This window comes from Rhinolophus hipposideros (genome assembly GCF_964194185.1).
Source record: "Rhinolophus hipposideros genome assembly, chromosome: 16".
Lineage (NCBI taxonomy): Eukaryota > Metazoa > Chordata > Mammalia > Chiroptera > Rhinolophidae > Rhinolophus > Rhinolophus hipposideros.
The window spans coordinates 57,262,036-57,273,375 of NC_138062.1; the positions used below are offsets into that span (position 1 = coordinate 57,262,036).

The 11,340-nt window shown below is 57.2% G+C and overlaps 2 protein-coding genes across 2 annotated transcripts; one reads left to right on the plus strand and one right to left on the minus strand.

The window, feature by feature from the left end:
- Positions 1-892: 892 nt before the first annotated feature.
- Positions 893-4,395, minus strand: VMAC (vimentin type intermediate filament associated coiled-coil protein). The gene is made up of 2 exons (XM_081076247.1): positions 3,890-4,395; positions 893-2,748 (listed from the first exon to the last, which is right to left on the minus strand). Exons 1-2 carry the CDS (start codon positions 4,078-4,080, stop codon positions 2,430-2,432), a joined length of 510 nt encoding a protein of 169 aa, XP_080932373.1. The 5' UTR covers positions 4,081-4,395; the 3' UTR covers positions 893-2,429.
- A 678-nt stretch (positions 4,396-5,073) lies between these two features.
- NDUFA11 (NADH:ubiquinone oxidoreductase subunit A11) lies at positions 5,074-11,291 on the plus strand. Its single transcript, XM_081076249.1, has 4 exons — positions 5,074-5,266; positions 9,552-9,644; positions 9,762-9,884; positions 11,103-11,291. Exons 1-4 carry the CDS (start codon positions 5,170-5,172, stop codon positions 11,213-11,215), a joined length of 426 nt encoding a protein of 141 aa, XP_080932375.1. The 5' UTR covers positions 5,074-5,169; the 3' UTR covers positions 11,216-11,291.
- Positions 11,292-11,340: the final 49 nt, after the last annotated feature.

Sequence of the window (11,340 nt, forward strand, 5' to 3'; positions counted from 1 at the left end):
CGGTCGTGGTGTTTGTCATGTGGGTCTTTCGGTGGCTGGTTCTCAGTTCTCAACATCATTTGGTGGGCTCACTGGTGACAAGCTGGTGAGCCCGGGCTGCAGTACTGAACAGAGAAACGGCCCTGACCTCTGACATAATCTAAGAGGAAATGAGGCTGCCGTCACAGGCCTTCGATCGAGACGTTGGACATTTTTTTGCCAACAGTGTTATGCCAATCAGCAGGACAGAAAAGAACAGTGGATTTCCCAGGACTGAAAACTTGGGCCTCATTTGGGGACCCCTCCTCCGCCTGCACAGACCCAGAGATAGGCAGAGGCTTTTCAAAGCTTGGGCTTGGACACAGCACGATGCTGTGGTCAGGAGACGGCTGCTTCGGGAAACTAACCCACAGGACACCAGTGACCCAGTGCTGAGTTTCAAGCCACAGCTGATGTCACATTGTCAGCTTTGAGATGCTGCAGTGACATTCTGCTGCACAAATTCTGGTGGCTTGCTGCAGTTCAAAAGTCTTCAGGTACGAAGAGAAATACTCCCTTGTGGTTTTTTGTGAGAGTTACAATGAATTTTTTTTCTACAGAAAATGTAAAATCTAACCACAATTATTGTAGCTGTTTGGCATCTCATCTTTAAGAGAATCAGAATTTCAACAGTCCCTCCTCCAAAAATTGGTAGTGGCCCGGCCCTCCCAGACCTCTCAGCCTCACTTTCCCAGCCTGTGTCTGTCTGTAGGCGGCTGGGAAAATTAGACACAGTTGTGTGTATAGAGTGCCTGGCACAAGCTCCTGTGGTTGTAACCTGTGTCTCCCTGCCCAGCAGAGCCCCACCCTGGACCAGGAACAGCACAGGGGCCACCTCTCCAGCTGCCACACCAGGAAGAAAGGAAGGACCAAGGCTGAGAAATCATCTGGTTTATTCTTGAGCTCAGACAGGCCCCAGCCTGCCTTTCCTCATACAAACAGCCCCTCCTTATTCATCCAGAGGAGAAAACGTGCTATTGTTGCTATACTGGGGGTCACTGCCGGATGGCAGGCAGTCAGGCAGGCGGCACCATCTTGAGAGCTGGGGCTGGTTGCCGACTTTTCCAGGCTGAAATGGGCCCTGCCCTCTGCAGTTCCTGGTATGACAATTCCCTGAGTAAGGAGGCCAGGAAATGGCTGCCATGGTACCAGGCTGGGCACTTCGACTGGACAGAGAAGGGCACGGTGTTTCTCTGGTTTGATGAAAAGCAAAGTGCCCTGACTGTCTCGGGCCAAGAAGGGCAGCATAGAAATAAGGAGTTAAAAAATAGATTCTCTAGGGAATATAGAAAAGGAGCCCGCTGCTTACTACAAAAGCTGGACTGGCTGATGGGGTGGGGGTCGTCAGAAGTGCTGGGGATCTCTGGCTCCCACAGACCCATCGTGTTCCTGCTGGGGTCTCAGGGTGTGCCAGGTGCTGGTGACAGAACAAAAACCCTGCCTTCATGGAGCTTACATTCTGATGGTAAGTAGTTCCACAAAGGAAAAATATAATGAACAGGGTAATGGCAAGGGGTGAGGAGGAATTACTTTAGATAAGGTGGTCAGGGAAGACCTTTGTCTGAGTTGGTGACATTTGAGCAAAGACCTGAGTGACAAGGAACCAGTCATGTGACACCTGAGGGAAGCGCAGTCTAGGCAGAGGGAACAGCCAATGAAAAGGTCCTGGGGCAGGAGATTATCAAGGTTAAGGGATGCCTGAGTTTTCCTGGGCAGCTCAGTATGTCCCACACACGTGCTCTTCCTTCTGGGTTAAAGGTTGAAGGAAGGCTGGAGTTAGGAAAAAAGTACCTAGGATTAAAATTGTATCTTCAAATAACCAATGCAAAACAGCTTGAAGCTCTAAATTCTGGTCTGGGATGAAGAGTAAGAAAAAGCTTTAGCCTGGGATGGAGGATGCTTCAGGAGTGAAAATCAGAGCCGGGGGAAAGGAGGGAGAAAAAAAACAAATAATGTGGAACTTGATGCCATCTGCCTCCATCAGAGAGAGGTCTCAAACTCAGATGCTTCGGGGGCCAGGCATCTGACAGTAAGACAGATAGGGGGGGCTAATTAAAACTCACACTCTGGCTAAAGGTATTCTGGGCTCAGATCCAGGCAAGCATGGCCAAGTCTGAAGCCAGAAATCCAGATTTTTTGTGTGTAAACATTGCCAATTTTTCAAAGGTGAAAGGTAATGGGTTCAAAGTTTTGTTTTAAAAAAATTCTGACTGGACTAAACATTTGGGCTGCATTCTGTCCATTTGAAACCTATGACTTTTTTAGCAGGTTCTGATGCTTGAAAAGGATTATGGTTCTGCCATGGGGTCTCCTCTGGGACACTGGAGACACCCCGCCTGCCCTGAGGACACCCGCAGCAGTGGAAAAAGTTCACAGGGACCCTCTGTCTCCATTCTGGAATCTACTCAAGCTCACACAGTGGTTCCAAATACTGCTGGCTGGAGGTGGTCCCTGTCCTCCTTCTCCCCAGTGCTGTTGGCAAGGGGTGAACTGGGCCCACCAGCGAGTGGGTAGCCAGGGTCACTGGCTGGCAGGGGCCCCAGGCGCTCGGCCTCAGCCAGGGCAGCCAGCAGTCCAGCCAGGGGTGACCGGCGGCGGCAGATGTCCTGCAGCAACTCGGCTCGGGGCTGCAGCTGCCCGATGAGCTTGTCCCTCTGGTGGACAGCAGCCTGCAGGCTGTGGACAGTGGCCTCAGAGGTCAGCAGCTGCTCCTGGAGAGCGGCAATTTCGCTGGTGGGGACGCAAGACATGGCTGTTATGGTACTGGAGGACCAGAGGTTCTCTCCCTACTCCCAACCTCTGAGGCTCCCCATCACCATCAGGATACAAGCCATGCTCCTCACCACTGCCTCAGGCCTCCCCGTGTTACTAACTGAACGCTTTTATTCTCTCCAAACTCACACGTTGCCATCCCTACATCCGTGTGTGGTATTTGAAGGTGGGGCCTTTGGGAGGTAAGGTTAGATGAGGTCATGAGGTTGGGGTCCTCATGATAAGATTAGTGCCCTTACAAGAAGCTCTCTGCCCTGTGAGGACACAGTGATCTGCAAGTCAGGAGGAGTCCTCGCCAGCAACTGAATCTGCCAGTACCTTGATCATGGACTTGCCCGCCTCCAGAATGGTGAGACATAAATGTCTGTTGTTTAAGCCACCCAGCCTGTGACATTTTGTTACGGCAGCCTGAGCAGACTCATCGCTCCCCCTAGCTCTTCCTGCAGTTCCCTCTTCCTCTTCTTTTCCTATTTGTTGTTCAGCTTAGATGGCTCCTCCAGGAAGCCTTCCCTCTGGGTCCCCTCAGAACCCTGTGTATACCTCCATTACAACCTCGATCACCCCATGTTGTAACCGTAGTGATGTGTCTGCCTAAGGGCAGGGTTGCGTAGGTCTTACGGACGTGCCCTAGTACCCCACACAGTGCCTGGCACATAGTAGGTGCTCAGTAAAGGTAAATGAATGAATCTAGGCAGCTCGGAATTGTTTCCCACCTGGGCCCTACCACCTCCTTGGGCACTTGTCTCATCCCTTGCAACTCTCAGCTGCTAGAGGGACTTTTCAAAATTGCTGATAGATCTCATCCTCTGCACAAGGACCTGACACGGCTCCCAATACCTCCACCAGGAGGTCGGTGGTCCTTGCACCACTCAGTACCAGCTGATTTTAACTTTTAAGTTAAAAATCCACACGTGTGACATCTCTTAATTTTACATGCTGATGACTAATTCAAGTTTTTTGGTGTTTGTTTTTTCAATCTCTCCAGTAATCCAGCCCCCATGTGAATGCACTCCGTTCCCCCTGCTGATGTTCCCTTTCCAATCTCCGCTCCGCCTTCGCCCACCTCCGAGAAGTCGACCGTGTGGGCCCCGGGCCTCACCGATCCTTGGTGCGGCCCAACTCGTCCAGGGCGGCGCGCAGCTGCTGGTCGTGACGGGCCAGGCGTTCGGCCTGGGCGCGCACCGTACGCTCCGCCGCGTCCAGCCGTGCCTCCAGTTCCGCGGCGCGCCGGTGTACTGCCGCCAGATGTGCGTTCGCCTCGCGGATCTGCAGGGGTGGCGGGGCGGACATGGCCCCTGCGGCGGTCCAGGCCCGGCCACGCCCCCGGGCGGCCCGGAACCAGCCCCGGCCCCACCCCCGAAACGAACCACGCCCCCAAAGGCCCTCTGAGGACCTCGGCGCGGCCCTCCACAAACCCAAACACCCTGACTGGTTCCGGCACTTCGAAACTCCGCCTCTGAGCCGGGCCTTGTCCTCTGGTGGCACGCCCCGTTCAGGCTGTAGCAATAGGATTGGTCACTGTTTCGAGATAGGCCCTGCCCTTGCTCAGAAACTAACACCAGGACTGGTCTGGATCACGCGACGGAATAATCTTGACTACGCCTCCGGAATTTGCTGCGCCCACACCCTTAGGCAATCGTACAGCTCCGGATTGGTCAAGTCCCCTTCGGGGTGTGTCTCTGGTTCTGGCCACGCCCCCAAAGTAGCATGTACTTCATCCCACCCAGGGCTTGGAGAAGCCGTAAATTGGGCACAGGCCAGGTCCCTCTAAGATCCTAGCACTAGGATTGGTCCCTTTGCTGTTAAGCCCCGCCCCCGATCCTGGCCACGCCCCAAAATAGTCGCACGCGGTTCTAACCAGTTTTGGGACTGGCCACAGAGCATGACCACTCCCCCACACATTCTAGTGCTGGAAGTGGCCACACACCCCATTACGCCCCGCCTCATATTACATCTTGCTCCAGTCAAGTGCCGTCGCGTCCCGCCCGCGCCATAATCTGCACGGGGATAGGCCTACTACCCATTATACTCCCGCCCCTAGATTAGGCCCCACCTCCGTGAATCAAACCATTCCTTACCTAGGACCTTCTGAGCTGGAACTAGTGAGACCTGACTTCCCTGATCCTGGTTGGCCTGTTTTCCCCTCCAGAAATCGGCTGGGGATGCACGCGCTCTTCCTTTACGCCAGTGCCGAGACATCCGTGTGTGCGCACAGCCCGTGTTCATGTCCGTGGAGCTCAATAAAGTTGCACGCTTGTTGCCGGTCCGTCCGCAAGGGGCGCTGCGCGCGACCAATCAATCTCGCGAGAGCTACAGGCCTCTGCCCTTGCGCGCAGGAAGCCGGCGGGGTGTTCCGTGCGGGGCTCGGGGTGGGCAGCCATGGCGCGGCTGCTTCTTCAGCGGTACTGGGACATCCCCGAGGGCACTGAGTGTCACCGCAAGGCGTACGCCAGCACCAGTATCAGTGGTGCCGTCGGTGAGCCCCGACCGGCTGGGCCCGGGGAGCAGAGGGTGCAGGGAGGTCATAGGGTCACTGGGGGACGTCCGAGGGTGGCCTATTGGACTGAGAATTCCGCGGGGCGGTATATGGTTGTCGGGGTGTCTTTAGCGGCCCTGCAACGCTGGAGAGCTTTTGTCCGAGATAAACTTTGTGGGGCGTCGGATTAATTCAGAGGGTGCAGCGTGGTCAGGATCAGCGGGAGCTATGGGGGCGTCACATGGGGTCTGGGAATTTCGCGGGGTGGTACGTGGTCGTCTACGGGGTGTCGGGCGCTCATGGGAAACTTGTGTGAGATAGGCGTGGGGGTGGGGCTGGCAGGGTTGGGGGGCACCCGGAGGTCGTGGCACATGTGACAAGCTGATCGCTGAGGTTGTCAGAAGCGGTCCCTGGATGCTGGCGTTTGGGGAAGACGTGACATGGGACAGGGCCAGCATCGGGGTCAAAAGAGATGGGGGTTATGGGACTTTCTGGCCAGGTAACTTGAGGTTACTTGGGGATCGTGGGTTATTGGAGTTTCTGAGGGGGACACAGAAGTTTGATCAAGTTCTGGAGTGGGATGCGGTCTCTTTAGGGTCCAGGAGAGGGGTGGTCAGGGACATCTGTAGTTTTTATTGGGGCCGCCAGAGGAATCCTTGGGGTGCTGAGGACATTGTAGGTGAAGGGAGTCGGGGGCTGCTATAAGGATAGCCTTGGGGGGGTGAGGGAGACCCCAGAATCTTGTCCCTTCCAGTCTCCTTGAGTAGTCGTGTTCTTGGCCACCTCCATACCCAGCTCCTGAAACAGCCTGGCAGAAGTTGAATCTGCACTGGGTGGCATTTGCATTAGAGTAGACCTAATAATCACTGTTATCTACATATTTAGTAAGATCACCATTGTCATTTCCATTTCTCAGAGGCGGAAACTGAAGGTCGGAGAGATGTATTAACTACCCCAGGGTCTTTTGAAGCGGGGCTGCCAATCCAGGTCTGCTGGTCTACTCCTGGGGGTTCCTGGGGCAAGGAATGTGCACACAGGGTCCTTAAGGAGGGTCTTCAGGAGAAAGGGCCGAAGGAGGCGTCCCAGGGGATGGGATATGCAGAGTCTGCTTGAGTGGCAGGTTGTTGGGACAGTTCAGGGTGTGTGGTGGCGTCTCTGAGAGCCGGGGAGGGCTGTGCAGTGTGAGGTCCGGTCACTGTCGTTACTCTGGTGGATTCTTCTGGGGAGATGCTGACATTGGCGAATGACGAGGGTGGCGGTTGTGTCTCGGGGGGAATTAAAGCAGGAGGGGGTGGCCTGAGCGGTGTGTGGGACCTTCAGGGAGAAGATTTGGAGAAGTGGATGCTTTAGAAGGACATTAACTTTTGAAGCTGAGAAGGACATTGACAGTTGGTGTTTGTGAGTGGGAGTGTGCACGTGAGCTCCCAAATGCATGCGCCATGGGTGTGGCCTAAAGTCTCGGGAAGCTCTTGGGGGAGACCGGGTGTGTCTCAGGAGTGGGGTGCTACCGAGTGAGTGGGGAGCAGCTTTCCGGAGGGTATTTGAGGGGGTATGGGTGGGACACTTTGACAGAGGTGCCATGTCAGGCAGTCGCTGGAAGATTCAGATTTGGGGGTGGTCACTGGCTTCCGTGAGCTCTCCAGGGTGCCCAGGGGTCTTGAGCGTGTCACTGTGTGTGTGTGTGTGTGTTGCTCACTTTGCCTGCCTGCATCTTCTCACTGGCCAGTGCTATTCAACGTACAGGACTTGGCTTAAACCTGTACCTGGATCCTCCCTCACCTCCCCCTGCCTTCATTCCCTGCCTCCCCTCAGCCCTCACCCAAGACAATTAATTTAATGTTTGGCTTCCCTGAGTGGTGAGGCCCTGGAGGGCTGGGAGCCCTCCTGCCAAAAGAGCCCAGCACCTTGTAGGCGCACCGTAACTGTTTGGGAAGGAAGGGAGGGAGGGAGGGAAGAATCAGGGCACACAGTAACTTTGTGAGTGAATGAATTCGTGAATGAATGAATGAATGAATGAGGTCACACAGTAACTGTTTGTGAATGAATGAATGAACAAATGTGCTCTGTGTCTGAAGGTCACTATGGAAGGCTGAGAGGGAGCCTGAAGCAGGCTGAGGGGTTGGGGAGGGGGCCTTTTGAGGGGGTGGTAGGAGACGCTAGAGAGATCCGAGTTAGCAGAGATCCCCGTGTGCTGGGGGTTGCAGCATCTGAGGAGTCAGGAGGGCTCCTGGAGGGGCCGGCTGTGGCAGGTCACCATACTGGATAATGGCTGGGAGAGAGTTGGGGGGGCCATCTTGACCCTGGGATAATCAGGGGGCTCCCAGATCATCCTCTCCCAGTTCCAGGACTTCTGAGGAAACGTAGGTGGTGGGGGCACTCAGTGTCCAGCGTGGCTAGGACCACAGGCATATGGGGGGTTGGGTTGATAAGATGCCCCCCAGGTGTCACGGCATGACTGGGCTTGGGGGCCATCACTGAATCTCGTCAGTGCTTCCCCTTCAGGGCGAGCCTAACACCCTCACTACTGGCCCAGCTTCGCAGATCAAGGCTCACCAGGTCCCAGGCAGGGCTGGGAACCCCTCGGATCAATTGCGTATAAGGGTGAGGGGAGTATGTATGTGCGAGAGTGCTGGGCAGCAGGGGCTGGGGGGGTGTTTGCTGGGCGGGAACAGTCGGGCCCCACTTCCGCCTTCCAGCCTCCAGCCTCTCCGAGGTCGAGCGGAGACACTAGAGTTTGTCCGTCGTGGGACTGGGAGAACTAAGACCTGGGGGGCCCTCAGACCAGTGCCTGTACGTGGGAGTCCTGTTTTGTTGTTGTTGTTGTTGTTTTAGTGGATACATTCGACGTGTAGCATTGTATGAATTCAAGGTGTACTAAAGCCCGCTTTATATGTGGCTCTTTTTCCCTCCCTGGGCCTCAGTTTACCCATCTGGGAAATGAGGTGGCAGTGTTGGCCCTCCTCACAGTTGCTGTGAAGATTAACCCCACTGTCCAGTGTGAAAAGTGCCCCACGGCAGCTCCAGTGAGCTGCGTCCACGCCCAGGCTGGGGTGGGAGGCACTGCTCAGCCTGGAAGATCCCGTGAGTGGGTCCCGAGAAGCTGGAGACCTGGGAACTGGGGTGAAGCCCACTCCCTGGGGCCACCGTGAGGGGTGGAGCCTGGCCTTTGGGTCAGACCCGCCTGGCTTCCAGACTGCTGGGTGACCTCAGACAAGTCCCTCTGCCTCTCTGAGGCCCCCTCCCCTCCCAGGAAGCGACAGATGTAAGAGGACTGAGCTCCTTGGGCCCTGAGGAGGGTGAGTGGGGCAATGGCTGTGCTTGACGGCATGGTAGATGGAATGGTCTGGCCCCAGGAGGTCCCTGCCCACAATAGGCCACGCGGGGGGTCTGTGGGGAGATGAGGGGTGTGTTGTCACCCTGAGCAGCACCAGCTGGAGGATGGGGAGTCCCATGTTGGGCGGTTCCAGTGCACCCTGGTTTGCCCACCCACTGAGGAGGGTCTGGCGGGGGAGGCTGACTGAGGGCCAGCCCCGGCCTCACCCCAAATCCACACGGCCCAGATCAGGGCTTGCTCAGGATGCCCCAGAATAGATCCTTGGTCCTCGCGCACCCCCCCCCGCCCCCCCTCCCCCGCACTCAGCTCCAGGCCCAGCCCCCACCCCGGCCCCTCGTGTAAAACAATGGCAGGGGCGGTGGGGGGGGGGGGGTCAGGCCCACGGCAGAGATGGAAAAGCTGACTGCCATGGTGGGCCGAGCAGGTGTGGACGGTCACCCAGCCAACCAGGTGTGAGGGATGGGCCAGGCCAGAGCTGCCATCCGGGAGAGAGCCCGGGGTGGCGACGAAGAGGTGTTGGCAGCCCTGGGAGCCAACCCTCTGCCAAGGATGATTAGGCCAGGGAGCCCCGGGCCCCACAGGAGAATGGAGCCTTTGATGGGAGCGGCGCCTGGGTGCCAGTGCCTCTGGGGCACAGCTATGGTGGCCTGTGCTCAGCTGGGGAGCAGCCTGGCCACCAAGGCTCCAGGCCCGTCCTCGTGGCTGCTGCATACCAGGCCAGGGCCCTGGAAGGTAACGGAGACTGGTCTTCTGCAGGAGCTGTCATGGCCAGGCCTTAGGAGGGCGGCCGGGGGCTGGAGGCAGGGTGAGAGCCCAGGCTTCGGAGCAGCAGAGCCACATTCACATCCCAGCTGAGCTGCCTTGGGGACAAAGGGAGAGGGCGTTTATCAGGGCCAATCCTCGGTGCAGAGGCCTACGTCTGAGCCACCGTGTACCCCTCTCGTTCCGCAGGCCTGGTCACCTCTGCCTACAGTGTTGCACTCAACCCCCCCGGCTCCTTCCTGGAAGGAGTGGCCAGGACAGGACGGTACACATTTACCGCAGGTGAGTGAGCCTGGGGGTGTCTTGCTTCTCCTCAGGGTCCCTCCTGGCACTGGCCTGGCTGTCATGCCCCTCCAGGCCCCTGACTCAGAGCCCACACCTCCCTGCCTGCCCCCACAGCCGCCATCGGCGCCGTATTTGGCATCACTTCCTGCGTCAGTGCCCAGGTCCGAGAGAAGCCCGACGACCCCCTAAACTACTTCATCGGAGGCTGCGCTGGAGGCCTGACCCTGGGAGCACGAAGTGAGTGAGCCCCTACCCCGACCTCCGCTGACCTCCTCCCTGCCAGCTCCATCCCGGGGCCTGTGTGCAGTATGCTCTCTCCAGCAGAGGACGGGCAGTCGCCATGACAACTCCCAGTGCTTTTGAACCTCAACCACCAGCTAGTTCAATAATAGTAACAGGTGCTACTGCTAAAGCACCTACTGCGTGCCCTCCTCACCAACCCCTCCCCTCCTCCCTCTCCCCCTCACTCACTGGCTCCTCCTCTAACATACCAGCACTGTCTTGCCTCAGGGCCTTTGCACATACTGTTCTTTCTGCTAGAATGTCCTTCCCCCAGGTATCAGCACAGCTTCTTCTCTCACCAACCCCACTATGTAAGATCTAGGACCCCGCCACCCTCACTCCATATTCGTGCGCTTTGTCAAAGAATTCAAGGTCACTGCCAGTTTCTGCCACCAGCCCATGAGCTCTGAAAAGGAAGTGCTAGTTGTTTTCACTGCTGTCTCTCTCCCAGTCCCCAGAGCCCTGGTTGACTGAACACAGGGCCCTGCAGGGGTGCTGCTCTCACTGTTCTCACTTTACCTCTGCTCAGAAACGGGGCTGAGGTGGCCTGAGGCCACCTGGGACTGAGCAGAGCATGCTCCCTGGTGGGAAGGGCCGTGCCGGGCCGGCCTGGCACAGGGAGCAGATGCCGCGCATCCAGCCTCAGGGCCAGTGGGAGGAGGGAGGGTGGCCACACGCAGATAACCCACCCTGGCCCAGAAGGCTGGAAGTGTCTGGAACGTGCCAGCCGGGCAGAGAGGGAGGGCTCCTTTGCTGTGAGATCTTGGGCGAGTGGATGAGGTCTGGGTTTGACACACGCCCCTGAGCCTGTGACTGGAGTGAGCCCCGCGCTCAGACCGCCATCCCTGGTGGCAGCTCTCAGGCGGTCAGGGACAGTCTGTGCTCCTTGGGGGCCAGGCGGCCAGCATTCCAGGACTACGAGGCAGATATGGGGCCTGGTTCTTATGACCCAGGCACAGGCTGAGACACCAGTGTGTCCTCCCACCCCCAGACCCGACAACCTAGATTCCAGCTTCCCTCTGTGCCTCAGTTTCCATACACATCTTCAAAGTCAGAGGGTCCAATGACTTAATCCCTTGAGGGAGGGGCACCGTCTTGGGGTCAAAGCCCAGTGCCCGCAGTGGGCATGGGCAAGCCCCACAGTGCCTAATGCCATCCTCCCCACCCCCGCAGCTCACAGTTACGGGATTGGAACTGCTGCCTGCGTGTACATGGGCATGATGGCTGCCCTGGTCAAGATGGGCCAGCTGGAAGGTTGGAAGGTGTTCGCAGAACCCAAGGTGTGAGCCCCGCCACCTCCCACACTCTTGGGCAGGTGGAAATGTGCCTAAAAATAAATTCTGTGTATATTTTTGTGCACGTCTTCCTTTCCTCCTCCCCTGCTCTTGGGGGTGACAGTGACCTGGTGACA

Excerpts from the sequence above, each read along its gene's own strand:
- NDUFA11 (XM_081076249.1), top strand. The coding sequence starts at position 5,170 with ATGGCGCGGCTGCTTCTTCAGCGGTACTGGGACATCCCCGAGGGCACT. Across the intron at positions 5,267-9,551 it reads CAGTATCAGTGGTGCCGTCG|GCCTGGTCACCTCTGCCTAC; the intron begins GTGAGCCCCGAC and ends CTCGTTCCGCAG. Across the intron at positions 9,645-9,761 it reads ACGGTACACATTTACCGCAG|CCGCCATCGGCGCCGTATTT; the intron begins GTGAGTGAGCCT and ends CTGCCCCCACAG.
- VMAC (XM_081076247.1), bottom strand. The coding sequence starts at position 4,080 with ATGTCCGCCCCGCCACCCCTGCAGATCCGCGAGGCGAACGCACATCTG. Across the intron at positions 2,749-3,889 it reads TTGGGCCGCACCAAGGATCG|CGAAATTGCCGCTCTCCAGG; the intron begins GTGAGGCCCGGG and ends CGTCCCCACCAG.